This window comes from Nycticebus coucang, chromosome 11 (assembly GCF_027406575.1).
Source record: "Nycticebus coucang isolate mNycCou1 chromosome 11, mNycCou1.pri, whole genome shotgun sequence".
NCBI lineage: Eukaryota > Metazoa > Chordata > Mammalia > Primates > Lorisidae > Nycticebus > Nycticebus coucang.
In genome coordinates, this window is record NC_069790.1 from 26,453,991 (window position 1) to 26,480,591 (window position 26,601).

Below are 26,601 nucleotides of genomic sequence, written 5' to 3' on the forward strand. Positions count from 1 at the left end.
CACAACTCCGTTCACCATAGCTTCAAAGAAAATGAAATACCTAGGAATATACCTAACAAAAGAGGTGAAGGACCTCTATAAAGAAAATTATGAAATCCTAAGAAAGGAAATAGCAGAGGATATTAACAAATGGAAGAACATACCATGCTCGTGGATAGGAATAATCAACATTGTTAAAATGTCTATACTTCCCAAAGCAATCTACCTATTCAATGCCATTCCTATTAAAATACCAACATCGTACTTTTAAGATTTGGAAAAAATGATTCCGCATTTTGTATGGAACCAGAAAAAAGATCATATAGCTAAGGCAGTTCTTAGTAATAAAAATAAAGCTGGGGGCATCAGCATAGCAGATTTTAGGCTGTACTACAAAGCCATAGTGGTCAAGACAGCATGGTACTGGCACAAGGATAGAGACATAGACATTTGGAATCAAATAGAAAACAAGGAAATGAAACTAGCATCTTAAAACCACCTAATCTTTGATAAACCGAACAAGAATATACCTTTGGGGAAAGACTCCCTCCCTAATAAATGGTGCTGGGAAAACTAGATATCCACATGTAAAACACTGAAACCGGACGCACACCTTTCCCCACTCACAAAAATTGATTCAAGATGGATAAAGGACTTAAATTTAAGGCACAAAACAATAAAAGTCCTCAAAGAAAGCATAGGAAGAACACTGGAAGATATTGGCCTGGGGAAAGACTTTATGAAGAAGACTGCCGTGGCAATTACAACAACAAAAATAAACAAATGGGACTTAATTAAACTGAAAAGCTTCTGTACAGCTAAGGTGACAACAACCAAAGCAAATAGACAATCTACACAATGGGAAAGGATATTTGCATATTTTGAATCAGACAAAAGTTTGATAACTAGATCTATAGAGACCCAAATTAATCCACATGAAAAAAGACAACAATCCCATATGTCAATGGGCAAGAGACATGAATAGAACCTTCTCTAAAGAAGACAGACGAATGGCTAACAAACATATGAAAAAATGCTCATCATCCCTATTTATTAAAGAAATGCAAATCAAAACCACCCTGAGATACCATCTAACCCCAGTGAGAATGGTCCACATCACAAAATCTCAAAACTGCAGATGCTGGTGTAGATGTGGAGAGAAGGGAACACTTTTACACTGCTGGTGGGACTAAAAACTAGTACAACCTTTTTGGAAGGAAGCAGGGAGAACCCTCAAAGCACTCAAGCTAGACCTCCCATTTGATCCTGCAATCCGATTACTGGGCATCTACACAGAAGGAAAAAAATCTTTTTATCATAAGGACACTTGCACTAGACTGTTTATTGCAGCTCAATTTACAATCGCCAAAATGTGGAAACCCACCAACCCAGAAATGGATTAACAAGCTGTGGTATATGTACATCATGGAATACTATTCAGCCATTAAAAAAATGGAGACTTTACATCCTTCGTATTAACCTGGATGGGAGTGGAACACATCATTCTTAGTAAAGCTTCACAAGAATGAAGAAGCATGAATCCTATGTACTCAATGTTGATATGAGGACAATGACAATTAAGGACACGGTGGGGTTGGGGGAAGGGGAGAACAGAGAGAGAAAGAAGGAGGGAGGGGTGGGAAATGAAGAGCAGAGAGAGGGAAGGAGGGAGGGAGGTAGGGCCTTGGTGTGTGCCACACCTTTGTGGGGCAAGACACAATTGTAAGAGGGACTTTACCTAAGAAATGCAATCAGTATAAGCTGGTTTCTTGTACCCTCAATGAATCCCCAACAATAAAAAAAAGAAAGTAAATTCCATACCTATATCAAAATAATAATAATAAATACTGAAAAAGAAGCATTCACATCAAAAGCTAGGGAAAGAATCACAAATTGAACTTGCATGGAAAAGCTAAGTAGTGCAAGAGCCTCAAAAAAAATTAAAATGTAGTCACAGATTAAAAGGCATCATCCCCAGATAATTTTAGGAACCAATTTCAGAATGGCATTAAGAAAGGTGAAATTTACAGGATATTTAATTATTTCAAAGAAAATAAAAAGAAAACCTTGAAAATAACCTATGAGGCTAAAAAAATTCCTCTACAAAAACAGAAGGACAGAAAAACACACACACTACACACACACATATTTAAGACCTTAGAATTTATGAAGAATAATACAAAACCTTTACACAAAATATGACCAAATAAAATTGAGAAGAGTATTAAAATAATAACGAAATGGTCATGAAGGTTTAATTTCAGAAGTGCAAAAAGAAATCTACTGATATTTGTTATAATAACAGAATAAAACAATAGGCTTACATTAGTTCCCATAAGTTGGCAATTGCTCAGTAATAGAAACATCAACAAAGACATGGGAAATAACCACTCTTATATCTTGCTCATAGAGGGCAATTTGATACCCTTGAAAATGTTAAATGTACATATACTTTTGTCCCAAAATTCCACTCTTAGAGATTTATTCTAAAGACATACGAGGTTGGGCAATTATGTTCTTGAATTCATTCCAGAAAAAGTGCTACATACCTCATTGCTAAATAGCACTAGGGTCACCTTCAAAGTACTCCCCTTGGGAAGCTATGCTCTGATGTCAACACCTAGCCCCCCCTTCAAAGCAATTTTGGAACTCTTTTTCTTGAATGGCCATCAGAGCTATTATTGTATAAAGTCTGATAATTAATTTCATGAACTCATCCTAGAAAAATGGCTTTGAAGGGTGAACTAGGTGCTGGCATCAGTGTGTAACGTCCCAAGGGAAGTACTTTGAAGGTGACTGAAGTGATATTTTTCAATGAGGTGTGTAGCACTTTTTCTAGGATGATTTTGTGAACTTAATTGTTCTACCTCATATTCACACGTGTTTAAGTTATGCCAAATACATTCATTACAGCATTGCTCATAATGAAGACAAATTAGAATGCTATAAATGTCCATTACTAAGGGAATAACGACTTCAATGAATGTCTCCAAAACACAATTGATAAAATTCAACCCTCATTCCTGATCTAAAAAAAAAAAAAAATACATAGTGAAACAAGCTAGGAAGAAAAATTTTCCTAATTCAATGAAGGGTAACTGTTAAAAGCTAAACCAAACATCATCCTTATGAAAACAAGAAAAAAAAGATATAAATTTTGGAAAGGAAAACCAAAAATTATTTTCATTTGTATATTGTATAATTTTCTACTTAGAAAATTCACAAGAACCAACTGAAAAGGGATAAAAACTAGTAAGAAAGTTCAGGAACATGACTTAAGAAAAGTATATAAAAGCTAATAAATACATTAAAAGCTTCCCTATATACTGACAGCAGGCCACTAGAAAATATAATGAAAGAATGATTCCTAGACCAAATAAAAGGTCAAACTGGAAAAGCCCTTAGAGATAAACATAACAAGAACAAAGAAGGAAACTAAAAAACTTTACCAAAATGATGCTATAAGAAACATGGAATAAATAATCATGCCACATTCTTTGAGAGGAAAATCCACTCTTTTAAGAAAATCAATCCTCCTCCAAATTAGTCTTTAATAAATTCAATGCAATTCCTATACAAATCTCACCAGACCATTTTTGCAACTTGACAAGGGTATTCAAAAGTCTGCCTACAAGAGTAAATGTGTAAGAAAATTTTGAAGAAAAGAATGATGAAGGGGAAATTTGCAGAGTAGAATCTATAACAAGGTTATACATGTAGTAACTAGCACAATGGGATATCTGCCATGAGAACAGACAAGTAGATTAGTCACACAGAATAGAAAGTCCAGAACCAAAGATGAGCTTATTGAGTGTTCATAATAAAATGACATTTCAACATAACAGAGAAAGGATTCAGCAAAAGGACTGAGAGGGTGGAATATTCATTCATTATAACAATATAATAAAATTAGTTAAAATTAAATATCATTTCAAACAAGATCAAAATTGAAATTTCAGCTGGATTAAAGATGTACATGTTAATACTCCAATCCATGAAGTGTTACATAACAATTAAGAAAAATATTTTTATATCTTAAGTTGAGAAAGGCCTGTGTAAACAAGAAATAAGGTTTGGAATTCATAAAGAGAAAGCTGATGATATACTGTACAAAAGTTACAAAGAAATGGAAATACACTTACAAAATATGCAACAAAGGAGGTGCTCCTGTCCTTCAAACAGAAAAGTCGATAGAAAAATGAGCAAAAGAAAGAAATAGAGTATACAGAATAAAAACAAACTGTCAATAGATGTCTAGAAAAAAAATGCTCAGTCACACTAGCAAGGTGGAGAAATGAACATTAAAAACAATGAGCCACCATTATCCTCCATAAGACTGTCCAGAAATTAATATAATTGATACCATAAGTGTTGACAAAACCATTGGAAAATGAACCACCCTCCCTAGGGAGGTAAAAATTGTTAAAGGTTTTTGCAAGATAATTTGGGATCTTAAATTTTAAATGTACATCCTTTTGGACCCAGTAATTCCACCTCTAAGGATTTCTTCTAAAGAAATATTTGCACATGCTCAAAATTATGCACGAAACTATTTCTATTGTTTGTAATGAGAAAATGGAATAATATGAATGTGCAACACTAGGGGAACAGCTAAATAATTGGTGCATCACATCACAGAATATCATGTAGCCATGATAAAGGACACTCACCATTATAGAGCCAACTACAGGGCCTTTGATCACCCACCATAGAGCCGTGCTGTCATTCATATCCCAGCAGCTGAAAGACCAACAGAAGAGAGATCACACTGGGGGTTGACACAAATTCCTGAATGACACTGCCCCACCCAGCTGGGAGTTCAACATATTCTTCCCCTGCAACTCCCTGAGAAGGGGGCTGACTGCAAGGAGGGGTCTCTAGTGGGCTGCAGATGTCAATCTGGCTCTGGTTCTGAAATTTCCTTCATTTACACCTTGGTCTTTTCCCTTTGCTTCCCTGTCAAGTTGAGGTCACCAATGGGCTCCTGAGAAAGGGCCACAGTTCTCCTCCAGACCCATGAATCTCTGGATTCAACCTCACCCTTAACCCTCTTCCTCACCTCCCTAAAATGAACACAGACACTCAGAACTGGGCCCAGAAGGGAGAGGAGCTCAGAAACCTTGAGCTCACCTATTCTCTGATAGGTTTACCAGCTGAGACATGGCAGGGTGGGTCAGTTGCTTGGGGTCAGGGATTGGGCTGGGCTTTATGCTAGGTCTGGTGTAGGACGGTTTGTTGGGAACAGGTCATGTGAAATCAGGACAGCCACTGACAACCCATCTATAAGAACCTACTCTGTGCTCTGACCCTGACTCTCAGGTGTGTACTCACCCCGTGTCATCAAAGTAGAGCCTCAGTGTAGCCCACACGGAAACACACACAGTTGGGGACCCTAGGAAGACAAGTGAAGGAGGCCTGTGATAGCAGGAAAACCAACATGCCAGTGTTTCCCTCAGACTTGGAGCTTTCAGGAGCCATCACCCCTCACCCAGACTCAGAGTTCCAGGGTACCCTAACTGTTCCTCACATCCAGTCCTCCTGTGGGTCTCTATCTTCCCCTAGGACTATCTTGCCTCTCAGAAGGACTCCTGAGCATAACTTCTCCCTCAGATGGTGGACTTCCCACAGGCTGAAAGAGTAAGAAAAGGTCTGAGAAAAGGCCTTTAGTCTAAGAAAAGGCCTTTAGGCCATTAGCCTAGGGCAGGGCAGTGGCCCTGCTCACCTGACACTCCCTGAAGGCAGAACCAAGGACACACCTGGCCATGAAGCCTGAATCTGGCCAGGCCACAGCCAGTGACCTACCCCAGCCAATAATGGTGTACCAGTAGAAGTATCTCCTCTCAGGGAAGAAGGTTTCCACCAGCAGGGTGAAGAGGTACAGCCCCTCAATGAACAGCCAGAAGTAGTTGGACACGACACAGTAGTGGAAGAAAACCATAATGGCCTTGCATTCCACCTGCAGGGAGAAGCACCAGGTGGAGGAAGGCATGAACTCCCCTCCCCTGCCTTCACACATGAACCCTGAAAATCCAGCCCGATGGAACCAGGGGAGAACCCTGAGCCCTTCAGCTCAGGCATGCTTAGGCTCAAACATCCCAAGAATATAAGGGAATCAGCATTCCTGTCAAAGAGTTGAAAATCACAGCCACCATATGATTCTGAGTCAAAGCTGCCCATGAAGGCCAAATGGCACATGCAGAAAAAGGGCAAGTGGCAGGCACAGAGCCCTCTCCAAGCCCCCTGACTCATTCTCCCCTATTTTCCTGCCACAGGGTAAGTGAGTAGGGACAGATGTAGCCAGAGATCCCTGCAAGAGGCTCCCTGGTAAAAGGAATTTGGACACCTCACAGGCAGAGGTTATATACTCCTGGGCCTCAGAAGCCTCCTCTCACAGATCCCCAAGCACACCTCCTGGTCACAAGACTCGAAGCTGTTCTTCCTGTCCTACCTCATCAAAGCCCCGCTTCTCTGCATGCCACCTCAGAGGTATGAAGCTTGGGAAGGTGTCTGGGAAGACCCCTGGACAAACAGTGCCTGTGTTGGACAACTTAAAAGACCAAGGGCCAAGAAAGCCCTCTCTGAGCCTCAGTTTCCTTCTCAGCCAACTGGGTCCTGGCATTCCCAGCTGACCTTTCTCCAACTGTTCTACCAAGTACAATACCTAGGCCAAGGGACAGGAAGCATTTTGGTTGGAAGTGACATACTTTGACCATTAGTAACTTCATGGCAATTTTTGAATTGCCTGTGGGAAGACATGGGACCTCTGGGGTGCCAGGCAGGGAGACTGTGACCTGGAGGATGGAGGGAGGGTGCAGGGCCTTGCTAACAGGGGTCCTCTGGACCTGCTCTGCTCACTTACTGTGGAGATGAAGCAGTGGTTGCTGTCCTGTTCCGCATACAGGATCCAGTCTTTTATGAAGACAGAGATGGCTCTCAGCATGAATGACACAAACAGGTTCATGTGGATGAAGTTCCGTGTGCAGTGTAGCTTCCTACACAGGGGCCAGTGAGAAAGAAGCCTGGACCCCACAGCAGTGAGCCCCAGTGCATTTGATACCCTCCGCGCGTACATGTGCTCTGGGCCAACTCCATGGCTTTATCTTAACAGGCTCACCTCAGCCACTGCCCTTCTTGCCAACTCTCCAAATCCTCACTGACTCTCAGGGCCTGTAGCTGGCCCCATGACTCCACAGCCAGACTTCTCCCTCCTCTGACCTCGCTCTGTCTAGACCAGGAAAATTAATGCCAGGAATGGAGGTCTCCTTCCTAGGCTCTGCTGGCTGTGTGGCCCTGGACAAGTCAGTTGTCCTCTCTGGGGTCAAGTTTCCCATCTGTTACCCCAGGGGTGGGGAAACCACCTTATGAGGGGTGGCATCTGGAGTGGGAAGGGGTGAGACAGAGCAATGTCTCCAAGGCCCCACCCAGCTCTAGGTATGGGTGGGCTGCCCTAGCACAAATGTTGCTGAGGGATCTCACCGGAAGCGACACAGGATGACCATGGCAGTGGTGAGGGTGACAAGAGATGTGCTGTAGCCAACTGTGTAGAGGGCCTTCACCGACAGGTAGTAGTAACCCTATTGCAGAGCATAGGACACACTCAGGGCTCCATGTGGGGCTACAGCCAGTCTCCCAGGCTAAGACCTGCCACCCCCAGCCAAGTTCCTCCTCCCCTGCTTCTGTTCCTGCTAACATGACATCTACCCACTATTAGCCAGCCTGAGCTCTTATACTCCCCTGCACAGCGCCAGCCATTTACATGTGCTCAGTAAGTGTTTATTGAAGGTATGAGCACTGACCACTGAGAACAGACAGCAGCATCAGCCTGAAGAAAGGTCTGGAATCTCCCCACTGGGCCTGGCTAGCTCAGAGTCCTGGAGGAGGTGAGGTGGGAGGCTCAGGCAGCATACCAGCTGCCCCTTGGGTGCATGCAGCCTGGGTACACAGCAGGTGCTCATGAATGCTGCCAAGAAACCCAAGTTTCCTCAGCCTCACCCCCAACACTCCTGAGGGACATGGTAGACACTCACCTGGTCTCCAGGCTCAGATTCATATTCATCAAATCCACAAGCATCAAAGTAATGAGGGAAGGGCTCTGACCAGCCCTCCTCCGTGCAGTTCCGGCTCACCACCCCCATGTCTGCAGTGGAAAGAAAACTCAGTGAAGTGCAGAAGTGACTGAGAGGGCCCTGCAATGCTAACGCAAAAATTGCTTCTTAAGTGGGAATTCCCAGAAATCAATACATTCAACTGGGAAGTATGGGGACAGAAGATTCAAGAAATCCATGATTGCTGATGGGGGAGGAGGCAGGGAGACAGGGATAAGTTGATCTCTCAACCAAAGATGAAGAGACTAAGCTAGCCGCAGCCAGAATCCTTACAGAACTTCCTCTCTGAAACCTTCCCATATACGCATCAGGCAAAGGCCTGAGCCTTGGGCCCTGGATCAGACTGTATCAAATGTTAATGTCACCTGGGAGACTGCTCACAAATGCAGATTCCAGGCCCACCTCCAGGGGTTCTGTGTGGGTCTTTGGCACACCTCCAAAACATACCTCTTGGTGATGCTTCCTTTCCAAGCCTGGACCTCCCAGCAACTGCAATATCCCACACTAATGGGACACATGGCTTGCTTAATTCACAAGTACCAGACCATTCACCTACAGCATGATCTTTGATTGACTTTAAGGCTATTTTGTTAGATACCTGGGGGTGTCATAGCCATTGCCCACATCAGGGGGGTGGGAAGAGGAAAGGGAAGCTTCTTTGAAAAACAATTTCTTTAAAAACGTGTCCTAGATGGAAAAGCCACTTCCTTTCTTTTATTTCCCTTCTTTCATTTTTTTTCTTTTTATAACATGATGTAGGCTCAGAGAAGTATAAACCTCTTTGTTCAGAACTGTTCCATGAATGTGCCACTGTATTGTTCCGATAGAAATCTCCGGAAGATGGAGTGTTCTTGAGATTGTTAAAACCCTGCAGTGACTGTGCCTACTTTACAAAGCTGTTTTGCCCCAGCAACTGCAGAAGGATGCAAAACCTTAGGGCAGCAGTTTCCAGAGTGGATACCTGGGAGACTGGACAGAAATGCACATTCTCAGGCCCCACCCTACGCCTATGAAGGCAGAGATTCTGGAAGGGGAATCTGATACTGATACACAGTTAAAAGTTTGAGAACCACTGTTTGGTATGCTGAGGTTCAAAAACCATCAGAGACCAGCTAATCCAGGAATCATTTACTTTACTGGATCCTTTTCTGGATCCTCTGAAAATCTATGGGTATGTTTTATCTGCACACTTTTCCATGGAGACAATCGGTGGCTTTATTAGAAAAGAAAAACGACCTGCCAAAGATCACAAAGCCACCGAGGGGCAGAGTCCAGCCTGGAATGGGTCTCAAAGTTCAGACACCCACAGACACCCTCCCTCCAGCCAGCCACCATGGACCTCGGCCTGCAGCTTACCTGAGAGATCCAAGGAATTACTGTCAGTAAAATCAAACTCTCCTGCAAAATACAGACATGGGCATGTGTCACAATGCTTAGTGTATCAACTTGCCAGGGTTAGGCACAGCTTGCTCTCTACCCTGGAAGACCAAGGCTGCCTGTAGTCTGGAGAACTGAGGGGTGGGGTCCTAGCTGGTGAGTATTATCCTCCCAAACAAGCAAGTGGGAGCAACCACAGCAACCACAGGCCTTTGTACCATACCACTGCTAACACCAGTCTCCTTGGGTTTGCATTTCTATGCTGCTCAGGATGACCCATGACTCAGTCTCCCATCACCAGATCACTGCCAAAGGGAATACAGGGCCTTCCAGAGTGGAGCAAAAGGGGCCTTCTCAAGAAAAGGGCAAAGAACATCAACATGGACCCAGAGCTTGTGATTATTTTTTTGGTGCTCAACCCTCTACCCTGACCCTGACCTTGGCTGGGTCTCCCATCCAAGAGAACCCAGAACCCCAAAGATTTCATCCTTAGACATTTTTCTCCTTCTCTCTCTACTCTATTCTCATTTCTACCCTTTTCTCACGCTGAATCCCAGGCTAGCAATGAACCCCCATTTCCACTCTACTTTCCAGCTGACACACCATCTCCTCCAGGAAGGCTCCCCTGACTCTTCACTATTCCACCTGCGCATGGCATCACTGAATCTCTTCTGTTCTCTCCCTGGCTGTGCATTTCAGCTTCCTAGCCAGCCATCGGGGATGTCGGCATCTGCATGGACTCCATGCACATTCAGACCTGTCGGTGTTCACCTGCATGTGCCCACGTGCATGTGCGGGCTTGTTTTCTAGCCCCTCCGCTGCCGAATCTCATCCTCCCAAACAAGCAAGTGGGAGCCCTGAGATTGAGGTCTGTGTCCTGCATCTTCCTGTGCCCTCACCTCCAGGATGGCCAAGATGGGGAGGGGGGCAGGGAGGGAGGCAGGAAGAACCTGATGCCTGCCCAGCATCTCATTCTACTCCCACCTATTCCCCACAGCCAGAGCTTGGGTTATCCTGAGGGTAGGCTCCTACTTGATGGGCAGATGGGAAGATGGACATTGGTCTGTCCTCACCGCGGTTCATCTTACCGATGGTTTCAGTCTCCCAAACTAAAACAGAGAGAGAGAGAGAGAGAGAATGCACAGGTGAGCAGGGGCTGGAGTCGTGGGCTGCTCCCAGTGTGTCCCACTGATCACGTCCTCCCCCAGCCCCAAGCTCTGGAGAGAGGCTCTGCTGGGGTCCCAGAAAACATGAAAACCATAAGCTGAAGACACTAGAAGCATCTGCTTCCACCTCTAGACCATAATGAATAGCAGTGTTTGAGAGGAGGAGAGAGGCCAGTACTCCCTCCCTCATCTCCATAGCCATAACACCTCAACCAGCTCCCAGAGCCAAGAAATAAAATGAGGAATTCCATCCTCTCCCTTCCAAGTGTTCAAGGCAAGTCTCACCAATCAAGCTTTGTGAGCAGAGGTGCTAAAAAGGCCCTGCCTTAATGAACCATTAAGAATCAGAAGTGTAAACAACACTCCCTGGTACCATTGCCTGAGGGAGGGTGGAGGGGAAGGAGGCTGGAGGAAAGCATATCTTAGGGAAATCTCATTTTACTGTTGATTCATTTTGCCTTGTGTTGTTGTTATTGAAAAGAAGCAGTCTGGCATGGAAGCTGACCTGGAGTAGATGTTCAATAAACTTGAAATAAATGACTGAATGAAGCATACACACATTGAGGAAATGATTAAGTTGGTTACTGTAGGAATGAATTCAAAATTGGGGCTGAAACATGGGCTGCTGCAGCCCTACATCCCACCACACAGGGCACTCTCACATTAGCACTCTCCTACCTATCTCCTTGGGCTCGGAGTCACACCAGTCCTCAAGCCCTGGGCATGGCAGAGTTCACCCCACCCTCTTCCTGTGCTGTCATGAGGTCTGGAGGCTGGTGGGCCCCAGAAGGTAGGAGGGGTAAAGAAAGGTGGGGTGCATCTTAGACACTCTACATCTGTCCTTAAGGGGAACCAGAGTGGGCCTGTGACCCTAACACATATCTCTCTCTCTCTCTCCCATCACCGCAAGCCCCTCCCCACTCCAGGGCAGAGTGAAGGTTGCTGGCAAGTGAATTTGCCTTTCTCTTCTCAGAGAGAACAGGGGACTGTGGGAGGCAGTACCCCACCCTGGAGCAGAGCTTGGAAACTGGCCCTTCTAGAAAAACATCAGCCTCAGCATTAGGCCCGTAAAGGAAGAAGCTGAGGTCAGGTCACAAGAGACCTGTGCACAGCCACACATGACTCAGACCCTGCTGAACCCTCAGGAGCCACTGGCCAAGGCTTAGGGAGGCAGCTTTTCAGGAAATCTCCCACCTGGGGTCAGCCCTGCCCACAGAGGGTAGTGGAGGGACAGGGTGGGCTGGACAGATACCAGCCTTCAGTGGGAGCTCACAACCTTTGGCTGAAAGGCAGGAACTCCCCTGGAAGAGCCCACCAGACTCGCATCCAAAGGAGCCATCAAAGCCACCCCTTCCCCTCAGACACCCTCCTAAAGGAAATGGTGCCATTAGGACTTCACTTTTCTGGGCAGGGCACTTCTTTCTGGTGCCTGTCTTCACCCCCACACCTCACCTTGCAAAACTCAGCTACTCTGCCCACCCTACAGACTCCCACATTGGTCTGGGCCCCTGGATACCTCCACAGCATTTCAGTGGCCCCTGGGGACCTCAATCAGACACACCCCAAACTAAGGTCATCATGACCAGCCTTTTTTCACAGAGAGGGTACCAGCATCCCCAAGTCATAGATGACACTGTCTCTGAGTGTAGTGCCCTCTCTGTGAGCAGCCAGGACCCCAGCTTCACCTCACCTAAGCCCATGTAACTGCCTAAGAGCAGCAAGGACTGTTTTGCTTAGCAAACATGAGCATGCGCCAGCCTGCAGTAAGGGCTGGGCCCTGTGACCATTTCCAAGTGGGTGAGAGTGGGTGAGGGTGTCCTGAGTCCAGCTGTCTGCCTCTCATGGCCCACTCTGCTGAGGCTGTCTGCTTGCGTGTGCCTCTCCAAACATCCTCTGGGGGGTCTCTGAGAATCTTCGTGGCCGTGGGAGTGATCGTGATCACAACAGCTGCCAACATTTACTACTGAACATTCAAAATGCGTCAGGCCCTGCGCTGAGGGCCATCCACGTGCATCACTTCATTGTACCCGCAAAAAGACACCTCTGAGGGAGCCAGAGCACATGCTTCTGACAGACAGGGATCTAGATTGGAGGGAGAACTGCCTTGCTCAAGGAGGGAAAATGACAGAGCCAGGATAGACCCTGCCTGAGAGCTCAGCCTTGGACCACCCACAGTGATGTTCCCCATGTGTGCCCGTGTGTCTGTGGTTCCATCCACCACTTCAGATCATGGGCTCTAGAGCAGGGCATATCTGACCACAAGAGTGGCCTCCCATCTCTGGTGCTTGTTCCCTCAGGAGGGCCCTGGCCCAGTTTGGGGAGGGGGCTAGACCAAGCATGACCTGAAGAGACTCTGGGCTATACCCACCTTGGTCTGGGTTGAAGATCTGGAAGAGTTCTGGGCAGCTGACCAGGACCATCTCACCCACACGGGCAGGCTTCCAACATGTGATGTTGTCCCACATCCCAGGGCAACCTGTGGGGAGGACAGCCATGGTGAGCATGGGCCCAGCCACACACATATACACACACCCACACACACAGTGTGCCCCATTGCTCACAAGCCAGGCCCTTGCAAGAAGAGCAGGTGCAGAAAGGGAAGGCAAGGCTCACTGAGGCAGGGCCAGCCCTGCACCCAGAAGACCCTTCAGAGAAAGACGGGACAAAGTCATTTCAGGAAATCTGGGGATTGAGAGGGAGACCTCACCTGATTTCACCCAGCACCACAGCCCTGCAGTTCTGGCAGGAGTGTGGAAAAGGGTCATGCCAGGGCAGGGCTGGATCCCTGGGATGCAGGGTCTCTGTGGCAGCCCCTCCTGCCTCTAGACCTCCCGCTTCTTCCAACAGCTTCCACTACCTCCCAGTGCTCCTGCTTCAGACCCAGCTCCTTAGGGGGGCCCTCCACCAGCTGGCAGAGGCTGCTGCACCTTCACCCCTCCCTCCCCAAGGGTAGGCACAGATCAGGGGAGCTGGGAGGAGGGCACACATGCACCATGCATCAGAGGGGGCAGAGGGGAAAGCCACTGGGCAGATGCCTGCATATGCCAAGAGGAAACTGAAAGGACTCAGAGCAGGGGGGAAAGGTAGGAGGCAGGGACACTGTGGAGTCCACTGCAGTGTCATGGGGATTAGACTGATGGACAGGAAGAGAAGGACCAAGTGAGAGGCATTCAGGAGTCACCAAGATTTGGTGACATGAGCTTCAAGGAAAGAAAAGATGTTGAGCTTGATGACCAGGGTTCAGATCTAGGGGACTTAGTGGTCCCTCAGACTCCTCTCCCCCTCTGCCCACCTCCCCCTCCAGCCCTGCCCAGCTCTCTGTGGAGTTCCCTGCGCTGGATGCTGCCACCTCCTCCCACACTCCATCCTTGCTGTCTCTGTCCCTCCTCCACACTAAAACGCCTCTCACCAAGGTCACCAGTGACCTCTTCGCTGCTAAATCCAAGGAACAATTTCAGCTCTTAGGAGGTCATGCCCTGTCTGCCCTGACTAAGTGCACGTGCTGGTGGGTGCCCTGCCCTTGGCGGCATGTGCCACTCACCCGGGCTACAGACTTAGCAGGCAGAATTGCATGCGGACAACCCCCAGTCCTTGGTCCATGCACTCCCTGGGGGCTGAGCCCACAGGCAGCTTCCTTGCCCCATTCTTCACCCCAGGGCAAGCACTCAGGATCTTCACAGGAAGTAAGGCACAGTGTCCTCACTGACTTCTTCACTCAACCCAACACAGATATAAGCACAAATTTTTCAAAAGGAATGTCTGGCCATGTCATTGACCCCCCACACACACAACCAATCTCACACTTTCAGTGCTCCCAGCATCCTCAATTCCTTAGCACGGCACCTCCAGTTCTGCTCTCCCCTCTAGCCCCAGATCCACCGCTCACTTTCCATTCCACCTTGTGAGTAAGTGGTTGAGGCCACGGGATGACAGCACTCACCCGGGGAAAGGAGCACATGGAGGAGGGAGCCCTGAGGAACCCCCATCCACTGGGTGGGCAGAGAAGCACAGGGAGTGATGCAAGAGGCTCAGTGTGGGGAGGCAGCAGGCGTGTGTCAGACAGCAGAGCTGCAGGAAAAGGACCCACACCTGGTGACCTATAAAGACCAGCCACAGAGAGGGCTTCTGTGCAGTGTAAGGGACATCAAGTGACTGGCAAGGCCCTGCCACACAGGGCTGCTGTGAGGGTTAACCAGCTCACTCGCTGCAGGCTCACTGACGCTACCATCATTCACTTCATTAGTCCCACTATGTGCCCATGGGAACTGTTCCTCAGAGACAGCCCCCCCACCCCAGGTAGGGAGATGAGGCAGAAACCTGCAAGGTAAAATGAAGGCAGGAAGGAGGCCCAAGAACAGGGCTCAGAAGACACTTGGGCAGGTGCCAGGCAGTGGAGGCCCCGGGGTCAGCCTCAGGAGTTCACAGTCTCACTATCGGGGTCCATGATTTTGGGGTGCTGTTTGGACCAGAAGTTACCCGCAGCTTCTGGTCACTAAAACCTGTTCTCTTGGCATCGAGATCCCACTGTTTTGGAATTCATATGCAGGCACATTATCCTACATAGCATCCTGTTCATGGAATGACAGTTTGGGAGCCAGAAGCGCCTCAGAAAGCTCTGAGAACAATTAACCAAAAAAGCAAGGACACTGAAGGCCAGATGAGGGGAGCAGGCCCCAGATCTCACAGCAATAGGTCATTTAGCACCAGTTCCTGTCTGACCATGACCGCAGGAGTCTAGCCAGCATGCACTTGGCTGTGACATCATGTTCTTGAAAGAGACCCAACAGCACATCTTTGGTTGCCGTGGCCCATGTTGACCGTGGAGTGGCCATGAAGCATGGCTGTGTCTGGCCTACACCCTGGAAACCCCAGCCAACAGATGTTCCCTTAATGTGGAACATTAGGCCCTAGCAAAGCCAGCTATTGCTGCCAGCTGATGTTGCTAAGGTCACAGAGCCACTTTAGATAGAATGAGCAGGTCATGAGGGCTGAGGGGCAAGAGGGCTGTGGGGCTACCTGGAGGAGGCACAGGAGAAGGGGGCTCTTGTGTCACAGGCAGAGTGTGGAACACACTCTCTTAACAAGTATTTACTGAGTGCCTACCTACCCTGTGCTGGGGACCACTTAGGCAGCAGGGTTCTGGTGGTGGAGAAACAGAGCTAGCCGAGGTTACACTTGAGGGCAGAGCTCGGGGAAAGGCAGGTTTCCTCTCAGCACCTGCCCTAGAGACCCCAGACTTGAGTCCTGATCTCCCTCTGCACAGGCTCATTCATGGCTCAGGGTAGTCACCACCCCCTCCACCATGACTCATGTTTCCTGTGTGCACTGTGAGGGCTCTGGGTGTCTCTGGGTACTTTCAATTTTGAGAAATTCATCCGGGACCTGAAAGTGTCCAGAGGATGACTAGAGTGGCTGGGGGTGCCTTCCAAGGGGCACATCTGCCAAAGTGCCCCACCTCACACCAGAGCCTGAGGGCTCTCAGAATCCATCTGTCACCACTCTCAAAGCCCTCCTGGTACTTCTTTATGTCCCCAGCTTAGGCCCTTTCCAGAGTCCTAGGGACAATTCCTGCAGCATTAGGGCAGGTAGGAAGCCTAGAACTAGACTCCATGACCCCGAAGACCCAAATCCCAGTGTCTGAGTCTGGGGACAATATCCCTGACCACACTGGGAGCTCACAGCTCTCTGCCTACCCCTCTGGCCCCCATCATTAGGGTTGCAGAATGCCCTCACGCCCACTGCAGCCCCCACCTCCCAGCCTGGCTCAGACTGATGGCCGGTGGGCTGTCATCTCTTCTCCACTTCTGGATGGGAACTGCTCTGACCTCAGAGGCCCTGGAGCTGAATCCTCCCAGGGGCCCTTCCCCCGGAGCTTGGGAAGATGGGAGTTGGGCTCCTGAGAGAGCTTTGGGTATTTCTAACTAAAAACAGTAACTTATTTTCCTTCCACATACAGCTTCTATATCCCCATATGTTCTACACTCCAGTCTCAACAAAGCTTAGTTTTGTTGGGACTGGAAGATTTCAAAATGCCTTTTCTCCTTCTCCCCCCTCCCTCCTTTTACTCATTTTCTTCTTCTCACTTTCCTCTTTCCCTCCTCCTCATTTATTCATTTATTCAAGAAATAGTAAGTTCCTATTATGAGTCAGACACTGCAAGGCAATACAAGAGTGAGTAGAAAGGAACTTAGGCCCCTTCCAGAGTCCTAGGGACAGAGCCTATAGTCTGGTGGGCCATGTTAATGATTTAGATTTTATACTAAATGCTTAGAGAAGCCCCTGCGTGTTGCATTGGTTCCCTACTGCTCCTGTAAGTTTGTAAGCAAACAAGTGTCTTAAAATGGCATGAGTTATTTTCCAATTTCAGGGGTCAGAAGTCAATAATGAGTTTCACTTAGCTAAGATTAAGGTGTCATCTGGGCTGCATTTCCTCTGGAGGGTCTGGGGACACCCATTTCCTTGCTTTTTCCAAATTTAAGAGGCTGCCCACATTCTTTGGCTCATAGCTCCTTCTTCCATCTTCAAAGCCAGCAGCTCAGTGTCCTCACATCTCTCTCCTCTGAGCCTACCACCTCCTTCTTTCATGTTATAAGGACCTGATGATTATACCAGGTTATACTAAATAACACAGGATAATCTTTCCATTTCAAGATCCTTAGTTACAAATGCAAAGTTCTTTTTGCCATGTAAAATAACATACTCCGGGTTTGGGTGATTAGGGTGTAGGCATCGGGATGGATGGTAAGAGCATCATTCTGCCCACCACAGAGGGGTTTTAAGACAAAGAATCCCGTGATCTGCCTGGATTGTGTGGGGAAAACAATATATTCTAAGAGCAGAAAATCTGGCATGAGAAGACCAGCTAGGATACAGCAACAGTCCAGCAGGGGGATGAAGGAGCTTGCTTTGAAGTGATGGCAGCAGAGATGGAGAAGAGTCCCCATTGGACAGAGTCTGGAGGCAGACTGACAGGGCCTGGTGACACACGGATGGGATCTGGCAGGTGGGTGGCCAGGGACTATCAACGCTCATCCATGTCAGGTGACTCCAGTGCTCCCCAGTGGCTAAGTGCATAGAAGTGAAAAACTGGCCTTCTGAGACATCCCTCACAGGCATCCACAGCTGTCTTCTCTCCTCCCTTCTGTGAAGCACCCTTGGAAGCCACATGTTGAGGGTGGCAGCATTCCAAGACTGTGCATGATCAAGCTCCACCTCCCACCTCTGCTGACCACACTAGCCTGTGACATATGCAAGCAAGAGATGTCATCATGCAAAGTCCCTGAGATTTTAAGGCTTATTTCTTGCTGCAGCATAGTCTAAGTCATCCTGACCAATAAATATAGGGAAAGGGGAAGAGGTGACACGAATGTCACCCACATTTCTGGCTTGAGCGCCTGGATGGATGGATGTGTCATTCACCAAAGCAGAGAAGGCCGCGTGAGATAACGGTGGGGGAATCAAGAATTTAGTCTGGGATACATCCAGTTTGAGATGGCGCTAATAGCCAAGTGGAGACAACTGTCAAATAAGCAGTTGGATAAAAGTCTGGAGTCCAGAGAAGTCAGAGCAGGAGAAGAGGGCTGGAAGTGGTCACCACAGAGGTGCTATTTAAGCCATGGACAGGGATGGTTTGTCTAGCAAGAGAGCGCAGATTAGAGAAGAAGGAAAGAGAAGCAAATAGGCCTGGCCCCAGAAGAACAAATGCCACAGTTAGAAAAGGCGTTGACAAGGAGGACTGAGGATAAGCAGGACAGGCTAGCAGGACATGGCAGCCAGGAAAACACATGTCAAGGAGATGGCCCAGTGTGGCCGAGGCCCCTCCTCCCCCAGAGGAGGTGGAAAATCAGAACAGGTCTCCCCAAGACCACGCCCCTCTTGACAGCTCCCCAGACTTCCTTATCTACCTCTCCCCTTACCCACCATTCTACACTAACTGCCCTGCACCCTCCTGGCTCAATCTGTGTAGAGGCCACTACTGTGGAACTTGGTCGGAGGAATCCAGGGAGTGGAGGGTTCCCACGTGGTGCTGTGCACACTCTCTGGAGCTGCTTTCTCCCAAGACATTACACCAAAAGTAGCCCAGGAGTGGCAGTGAACTGCAGGAGCTGGGGGAAGGGTCCACCAAGGCAGGATGAACTGTGGGAGTGCACAGGGGCTACGAGCCTTTGACTGGAACAAAATAAGTAGCTAATCTCAGGTTGTCATGGCAATGATTGTGTCCAGTTCCACACTGTGTTCAAAACCCCTGGGACCAGAGGCACCTAAGAGACTCAGACAAAGCCATGGTCCTTCCCTTGAGAAGACCCCTGAGAAGGCTGAGGTACTGTCAGAACAAGATCTTCATTTTAGCACATAGTCCAAGGGTAAAAATGATTCCATTTACTTAATAGTCAATGTTTCTGTGCATAAACATCAGCTTTTTAATGCATAAAATGAGGGGTCCTTCCCACTGTGAGCTGAGTGGCAGGGGTGAGGGGTGGAAGTAAAGATGGCAATCTCCCCTTTGGAAGTCAGTGGTTCTCCAAGTGTTGGACCAGCAACACCACCTGAGAATGTGCCAGAAATGCAGGTACTCAGGCCCCACACAGTTACTGAATCAGAAACCTGGGGGTGGGCCCAGCAATCTGTGTTTTAACAAGCCTTCCAGGAGAGTCTGATGCATCTGTGTTCAAGTTTGAGAACAGCCAGACTCAAGGAAAATGCAGGTTTGGATAGATGAGAAACCCTCTGGCAGTTGTGGCTTCAAGCCACACTGGGAATGTGGACACCACCCCTTCCCCACACTTGGTGCCTGCTCAGTCTCAGAGCAACTGGGAGGCCAGACAATAAGCTCATCTTGCTCCAGCCTAACGGGGTTCCTCCTCTAGGTCTCTGCCCTCTGGCAAGGGTAGAGCGGACTGGCTCAAAGCACTTGGAACCCAGCCAGGCCTCAGAGATGGGGTCAGAATAGCAATGAGCAGGCTTTCACCTCCTCCCTCCGGGCCTTCTCTCTCCTGGCCCTGCTGCAGCTACCACAGGCCTCCTGCTCCATCTCCTCCAGAGTGTGGGGATCCTCGTGAAGGACCACACCAAGCCACACTGCTTAGATGCAGGAAAGGCATCCAGGCTGAGGGAAGCCCCCAGCCCTGCAGAGAGGAGGTGCTTGCCAGCCTCATCCTGGGCTGGCCACAGAAGGAACAGAGCCTGGCACTGCACCAGCCCAGGGATGCTGAGTGGAGGGTCCAGTTCCTAGGCACAGGAGTCCTTTGTCCTTCTCTTCTGGCTACAAGACCACTGCAACAGAAAGGACATTCCTTGACTAGAAGGGGAGAACTGGCCCTGTCCCAGAGCTGCCTCCAGGGTGGCTAGCCAGTGACCACCACCTCTGGCCTCAGCATCATGTGTGTCTGTCATACGACAGAGCTGGCCTGCTATTGGCTCAAGTCCCATTTAGAATTCAAGGCTTGGAATGAGGGACAAAATCAGTAAATATGTCTCCAGAACCCTCCTCCTCTCAGTAAACATCTTTAAGTCATGCCAAGGACACTGCGGACAAAATCACCTGCTCAGCAAGCTTGCTCCCCTCCCCATGCCACCTCATAGGCCTCTATCTTTCACCCGTTTGCTGAGCTCCAGTGCCTCCCCTCGGCATGTCTCTGTCTCCTGGCCTCCACTCTGAAGGCCACTCTGTGCATTAATATCCCAAGATTTCTTTAGAGTGGAGGTCGTAGGCCCATGAGAAGAAAGGAGCCCTCCCCCATCACCACACACACAGAGCCTTGGTCACACACTACTTCTAAAAGATCAGAGTTCTCACTCCTACTGACTCACTCTACTAGATTTGGAACATTATGAGAGACACACAAAATACATATAAATATATATAAAAATACATTAAAATAATACATATAAAGCATTGCCATGATTCACACTCATACACTGGAACAAGCTATTGGGCTTCATTTCACATTTTCAAGTGCATTTCAAGGACATCAGCTGACCTTTTATAAGTGTTCCATGCTGGGTGTGTGTGCCTGGGCACAGCATGCACAGGAGAGGCATAGGAAGGGCTGGCATGGATCAATGACATGATGTACAACTGACTCATTGTCAATCTCAGGTTTGACTCATGGCCAGGAGTGAGCTCCCCAGCCTGGGTGACCAGTGCCCTGGGGTATGCTCTCTGGCCAGTGGTTCTCAAACCTGCATACACTTTAGAGGCACCTACAGGCTTATAAAACATATCCTCTTGAAGGTCACCCCATGTTGATGACATTTGTCTGGGGAGGAGCCTGGACAGTGGGCTCTAAAGGGCTGCACGGAATGAGGACAGGGGTCACTGCCCATCTTTTACAAATACATTTAACTTGGATCCAAGAAGCCCAGTTCCAGTAAGGACGCCCCGAGGAGTGGGCAGGCACTCTTAAGGGGCCCAGGGGGACAATTAAGGCCCTCCCCTGGCTGCTGAGAGTAGAGTCCATACTTTTCCTGAACTTGAGGCCTGGAATGGGGCCCAGAGGCCGCCTGCTCTGAGGTCCTCTTGACCAGGGTCCTCCAATCTCAGCTCATAAAGCAAAGCTCTTCAGGCCACAAGTCCACTGCAAGTGTGGATGGACATGCCTTCTCAGGTCAGCCTTCCCTAGGGCCTCCCCTCACCCTGGCCTGCCTTCTCTCCTTCCCAAGCAGGTTACTAGAGGCTGAGAACTTAGGCTATCCTGGGCCAGAGCAAAACAAACACCCTTCTGCCTTTTCATAGCTTAAAAAAAAGTGCATGCCTTAGAATTTAAGGCTCTCCACTCCCAACTCCTCTTCCTAGCAGCATTTCCAATTCCTTGGGGAAATCTGAGGGTGGGGACAGCTCCTCATTCCTCTTCTAAGCTACAATGCAGCCTAGTAGTAAAGGGCAGGGACTCTGGAACCATCTGAATGCACATCTTGGCTTACTAGGTAGCAGGCAAGCAACCTAACCTCTCTTAGTTTGTACACCTTCACCCATGAAACGAGGCCCAACTCTACCCAGCCCATAGGTTGGTGAGGGTTCAATAAGCTCTCGTGTGTGTGTGTGTGTGTGTGTGTGTGTGTGTGAGAGAGAGAGAGAGAGAGACAGAGAGAGAGAGAAAGACTGAGCATTTGCCACCCAGTTTTTAAGCTATGGCTAGTCCAGTCCCCACCTGTCCTGCTGAACTCACACTCCCTCCCCACCTTTCCTCAGGTTACCCCCACCTTCCAATTCCTCCCCTTCTTCCCTATGAAGCCCAGATCTGGTTCCCAACCCCTCCCTTGCTCTTCCAAGAACCTTCCCAGATTGTTCAAGTAAGTGGCACTATTGACCTCCTTCCTAGAGATGTCTCTGCCCTCCCCAGAATAACTCAGAACTAGCAGGAGGTGGGAGGTCCCGGAGACCCCAAACATTGTAAGATGACAATTCTTTTTTTTTTTTTTTTTTTGAGATAGTCTCACTCTTATCACCCTGGGTAGAGTGCCTGGCATAATCATAGCTCGCCACAACTTCAAACTCCTGGGATCAAGCAATCCTCCTGCCTCAGCCTCCCAAGTGGCTACAGGTGCCAACCACACCCAGCTAGGTTTTCTATTTTTAATAGGGATGGGGTCTCACTCTTACTCAGGCTAGTCTCAAACTCCTGAGCTCAGTCAATCCACCTGCCTCGCCTCAGCCTCCCAGAGTGCTAGGGTTATAGGCATGAGCCACACACCCCTGGCCAAGATAACAATTCCTAATAGCTCAGTGCCTGTTGAATGCCTAGCAAATTCCACCCAAATGTTGTCCTTAGCATTTCTCACAGATTTTATCATTTAATGGAATAATCCTTTGTGGTAGGTATTATTTTTTCTTCCATTTTGTAGACAAGAAAATGAAGGTGTTAAGTGCAAGTCAAAGGTCCCATGACTGGTACTGGGGGACTGGGCCTCAGAATGTGCTGTTCTGAGACAATGTATCCAGTAGTCAAGGGCACAAGCTGGCTAAGTTCAAGTTTCACCTCTGCCTCTTAAATGGATGTGCCTTCAATCCAGGTATATAACGTCCTTGTGTCTCAGTTTCCATCTATAAAATAGGGGTGATAATAGACCCAACACCCCTGGCTGCTCTGGTGGCAGAATAAAGCTCTAGCATGGTGCCTGGCACACGGAAAGTCTATCAGAGTACTAGCTATTAATATGCTCCATCCTGCTCCCCTCATTTTAGCAGAGTTGCTCCTGAGGCCTAGAGTATGGAAAGCCTTGGAGTTGGTGGTCCAGCTGGGCCCTCAGTCTTTTCCTGTTTCCCACTTAATGTCTGACCTTTGCGACAGCCAACTGGGGTTGAGAACCACTGACCTAAATGGTGTGTGTGTGCATTGGTGGGAGTAGTGGGGGCAGGAGAGAGAGAAAGAGAGACAGAGAACTTGAGAGATCACTTATTTGCCATGCTAAATGAATCGCTGACTCTTTAATTGATATAAATATCAATTACATATTAATAATTATATATTAAATAAATATATAAATACAAGGGGAATAATTTTGAGTGTAGGGAACAGATGATGGGAGCAACGAAAGAAGAAACCCCTTCTTTCTAGTATTGTTGTGCTCTGTCCTCCCTCTGCACGGTCTGCTGTTAGCTGTACCAGGAACCCACCTGCACTTGGCGGCCTAACATCTAGAAAGAGATGCAGCAGAGATCAGGAGTTCTCAAAAGTACAGTCTAACCATTGGATGGCAGGAGCAGCTGGTGGGAAGGAAGATCTAGATCTGTTAGCAGAACAAGAGCTGTGCCGGGACCCACAATTGGCACCCTCCCAGAAATCCAGACGAGCTGCCCCGCGATCAGCACCCGCCCCGACCTCCAGGTGAGCTGCCCCACGACCTGCGATTGGTACCTGCCCAGACCTGGTAAGAGCTGAGCCAGGACCCACTATGCTGCCCTCCAGGCCTCCTCAGGCCCTGACCAGGACCTCTGGGAGCTGCGAAATCCCTTGTCCTCCCTCCTGTACCCTCCCTGCCTCCAAACCGGCCCACTCATCTGGCCAGGGACTCTGGTAGCCACGTGCCCGCTGGAGCCCTCCCTACCTCTGTGCCGAGCCCTTTTCCTGGCCAGAGACTGAGGGAGCCTTGGGCCCTCTGTGTCAAAGTCACTGGGTGCCAGGCACTACCTGAACCATGTGCACCAACTCCCACCCTGTTGCTTGATCCGGGGGTGTCACACTAGGTAGCTGTTCCCACAACCAGAACTCCCTGGCTGGGGCAGCCCCAGAGTAGCCATACAGGGTCATTCCCTACAAAGATCCAGCAACAATAGAGTGATCCTGCTGGGGTCTAATCTTGGAGAGACACCTCCCCAACTCTGAGGACAGCCAGAGGCAATGCTGAAAAACAATCATGAGGCGAAATCAACGAAAATACTCTGGTAATATGAATAATCAGAGTAGATTAATTCCCCAAGGAACAATGGGGCAGACACAGCACAGGATCCCATGCACAAACAAATAGCTGAGATGCCAGAAATCGAATTCAGAATCGGGATAGCAAATAAGATTGAAATAGAAATCCAAGCAGTAACCCAAAAGATGTCTCAAGAATTCAACTAAATCAAAGACCAAATGACCAAAGATTTTGACACATTCAGACAAGAAGTTGCAGCCCTCAAAGATCTGAGAAACACAGTAGAATCGCTCAGTAACAGCAAGCAGAAGAAAGGATTTCTGACATTGAAGAGAAAGCTTTTGAACACTCCCAAACTCTCAAAGAGGAAGATAAATAAACAGCAAAAACAGATCACTCTCTCAGAGAGCTCTGGGATAATTCAAAGAAAACCAATATTCGTCTTATAGGGATCCCTGAAAGCAATGAAGTGGCTTCACAAGGCACAGAGTCTCTTCTCCATGAGATTATGAAGGAGAACTTTCCAGACATGCCAATAGATTCTGAATTTCAGATAGCTGACAGTTTCAGAACTCCAGCATGACTCAACCCAAATAAGACATCCCCCAGACACATCATAATCAATTTCACTAAAGTTAATATGAAGGAGAAAATTCTGAAAGCAGCCAGATGAAAGAAAACCATTACCTACAAGGAGAAAAATATTAAAATAACTGCAGATCTCTCTGCTGAAACCTTTCAAGCTAGAAGAGGATGGTCATTGACTTTTAATCTCCTAAAACAAAATAACTTTCAACCCAGGATCCTGTACCCAACTAAACTGAGTTTCATTTATGATGGAGAAATTAAATACTTCAATGACATTCACATGCTGAATAAATTTGCCATAACTAAAACAGCTCTCCAGGATATTCTCAGACCTATCCTCCATAAAGACCAGCATAATCCTCCACCACAAAAGTAAACCCACTCATAAAATTTTGATCAAATTTCAACTTCCAAAGGATTAAAAATGTCCACCAGACTCTCAAAAGGCTTATCAATATTCTCAATTAATGTGAATGGTTTAAACTGTCCTCTAAAGAGGCACAGGTTAGCTGACTGGATACAAAAACTCAAGCCAGATATCTGTTGCATACAAGAATCTGATCTTACATTAAAAGACAAATATAGACACATGGTGAAGGGATGGTCATCTATATTCCAGGCAAACAGAAAGCAGAAAAAAGCAGGCGTGGCAATCCTGTTCACAGACACAATAGGCTTTAAAACAACCAAAATATGAAAGTATAAGGATGGACACTTCATATTTGTTAAAGGTAATACTCAATATGATGAGATCTCAATTATTAATATTTATGCACCCAACCAGAACGCACCTCAATTGATAAGACAAACTCTAAACAGACGTGAGCAACTCGATTTTCTCCAGTTTCATAGTAGTCAGAGATTTTAACACCCCTTTGGCAGTGCTGGATAGATCCTCTATAAAGAAGCTAAGAAAAGAAATTTTAGATTTAAACTCAAACATTCAACATCTAGACTTAACAGAAATCTACAGAACATTTCATCCCAACAAAACTGAATACAAATTCTTCTCATCAGCCCTTGGAACATACTCCAAAATCGACCACATGCTAGGCCACAAATCTAACCTCAGCAAATTAAAAAAAATAGAAATTATTCCTTGCATCTTCTCAGACCATCGTGGAATAAAAGCTGAACTCAGTAACAACAGGAACCTGCATACCCATACAAAAACATGGAAGCTTAAACAATCTTATGCTGAAGGATAGATGAGTTATAGACGAGATTAAGAAGGAAATCACCAAATTTTTGGAACAAAACAACTATCAAGACACGAATTACCAGAACCTCTGGGATACTGCAAAGGCAGTCCTAAGACGGAAATTTATAGCGCTGCAAGCCTTCCTCAAGAAAACAGAAAGAGAAGAAGGTAATAACTTAATGGGACACCTCAAGCAACTGGACAAGGAAGAACACTCCAACCCCAAACCCAGCAGAAGAAAAGAAATAACTAAAATCAGAGCAGAACTAAACGAAATTTAAAACAAAAGAATTACACAACAGATCAATAAATCCAAAAGTTGTTTTTTTGAAAAGATCAATAAAATAGATAAACCTCTGGCCAACCTAACCAGGAAAAAAAAAGAGTAAAATCTCTAATTTCATCAATCAGAAATGGTAACGATGAAATAACAACAGATCCCTCAGAAATTCAAAAAATCCTTAACAAATACTACAAGAAACTCTACTCTCAGAAATATGAAAATCTGAAAGAAATCAGCCAATACCTGGAAGTATGCCACCTACCAAGACTTAGCCAGAATGAAGTGGAAATGTTGAATAAGCCTATATCAAGTACTGAAATATCATCAACTATACAAAATCTCCCTAAAAAGAAAAGCCCAGGACCAGATGGCTTTACGTCAGAATTCTACCAAACCTTTAAAGAAGAACTAGTACCTATACTACTAAACCTCTTCCATAATATAGAAAAAGAAGGAATATTACCCAACACATTCTACGAAGCAAACATCACCTTGATCTCCAAACCAGGGAAAGACCCAACAAGAAAAGAAAATTATAGACCA

General features: G+C 47.3%; 1 protein-coding gene across 4 annotated transcripts in view; it reads right to left on the bottom strand.

The window, feature by feature from the left end:
* Positions 1-26,601, bottom strand: part of ADCYAP1R1 (ADCYAP receptor type I) — a 77,987-nt gene that overhangs the window by 34,040 nt on the left and 17,346 nt on the right. For all 4 annotated transcript variants that reach the window (XM_053553628.1, XM_053553627.1, XM_053553625.1 and 1 more), the window contains exons 5-13: positions 12,996-13,103; positions 10,550-10,570; positions 9,441-9,482; positions 8,007-8,116; positions 7,456-7,553; positions 6,839-6,971; positions 5,782-5,935; positions 5,311-5,371; positions 4,650-4,719 (exon numbers count right to left, since the gene is read on the bottom strand). In XM_053553628.1, coding sequence (XP_053409603.1) covers positions 4,650-4,719; positions 5,311-5,371; positions 5,782-5,935; positions 6,839-6,971; positions 7,456-7,553; positions 8,007-8,116; positions 9,441-9,482; positions 10,550-10,570; positions 12,996-13,103 — 797 coding nt within the window. The remainder of the gene's footprint in view (positions 1-4,649; positions 4,720-5,310; positions 5,372-5,781; positions 5,936-6,838; positions 6,972-7,455; positions 7,554-8,006; positions 8,117-9,440; positions 9,483-10,549; positions 10,571-12,995; positions 13,104-26,601) is intronic.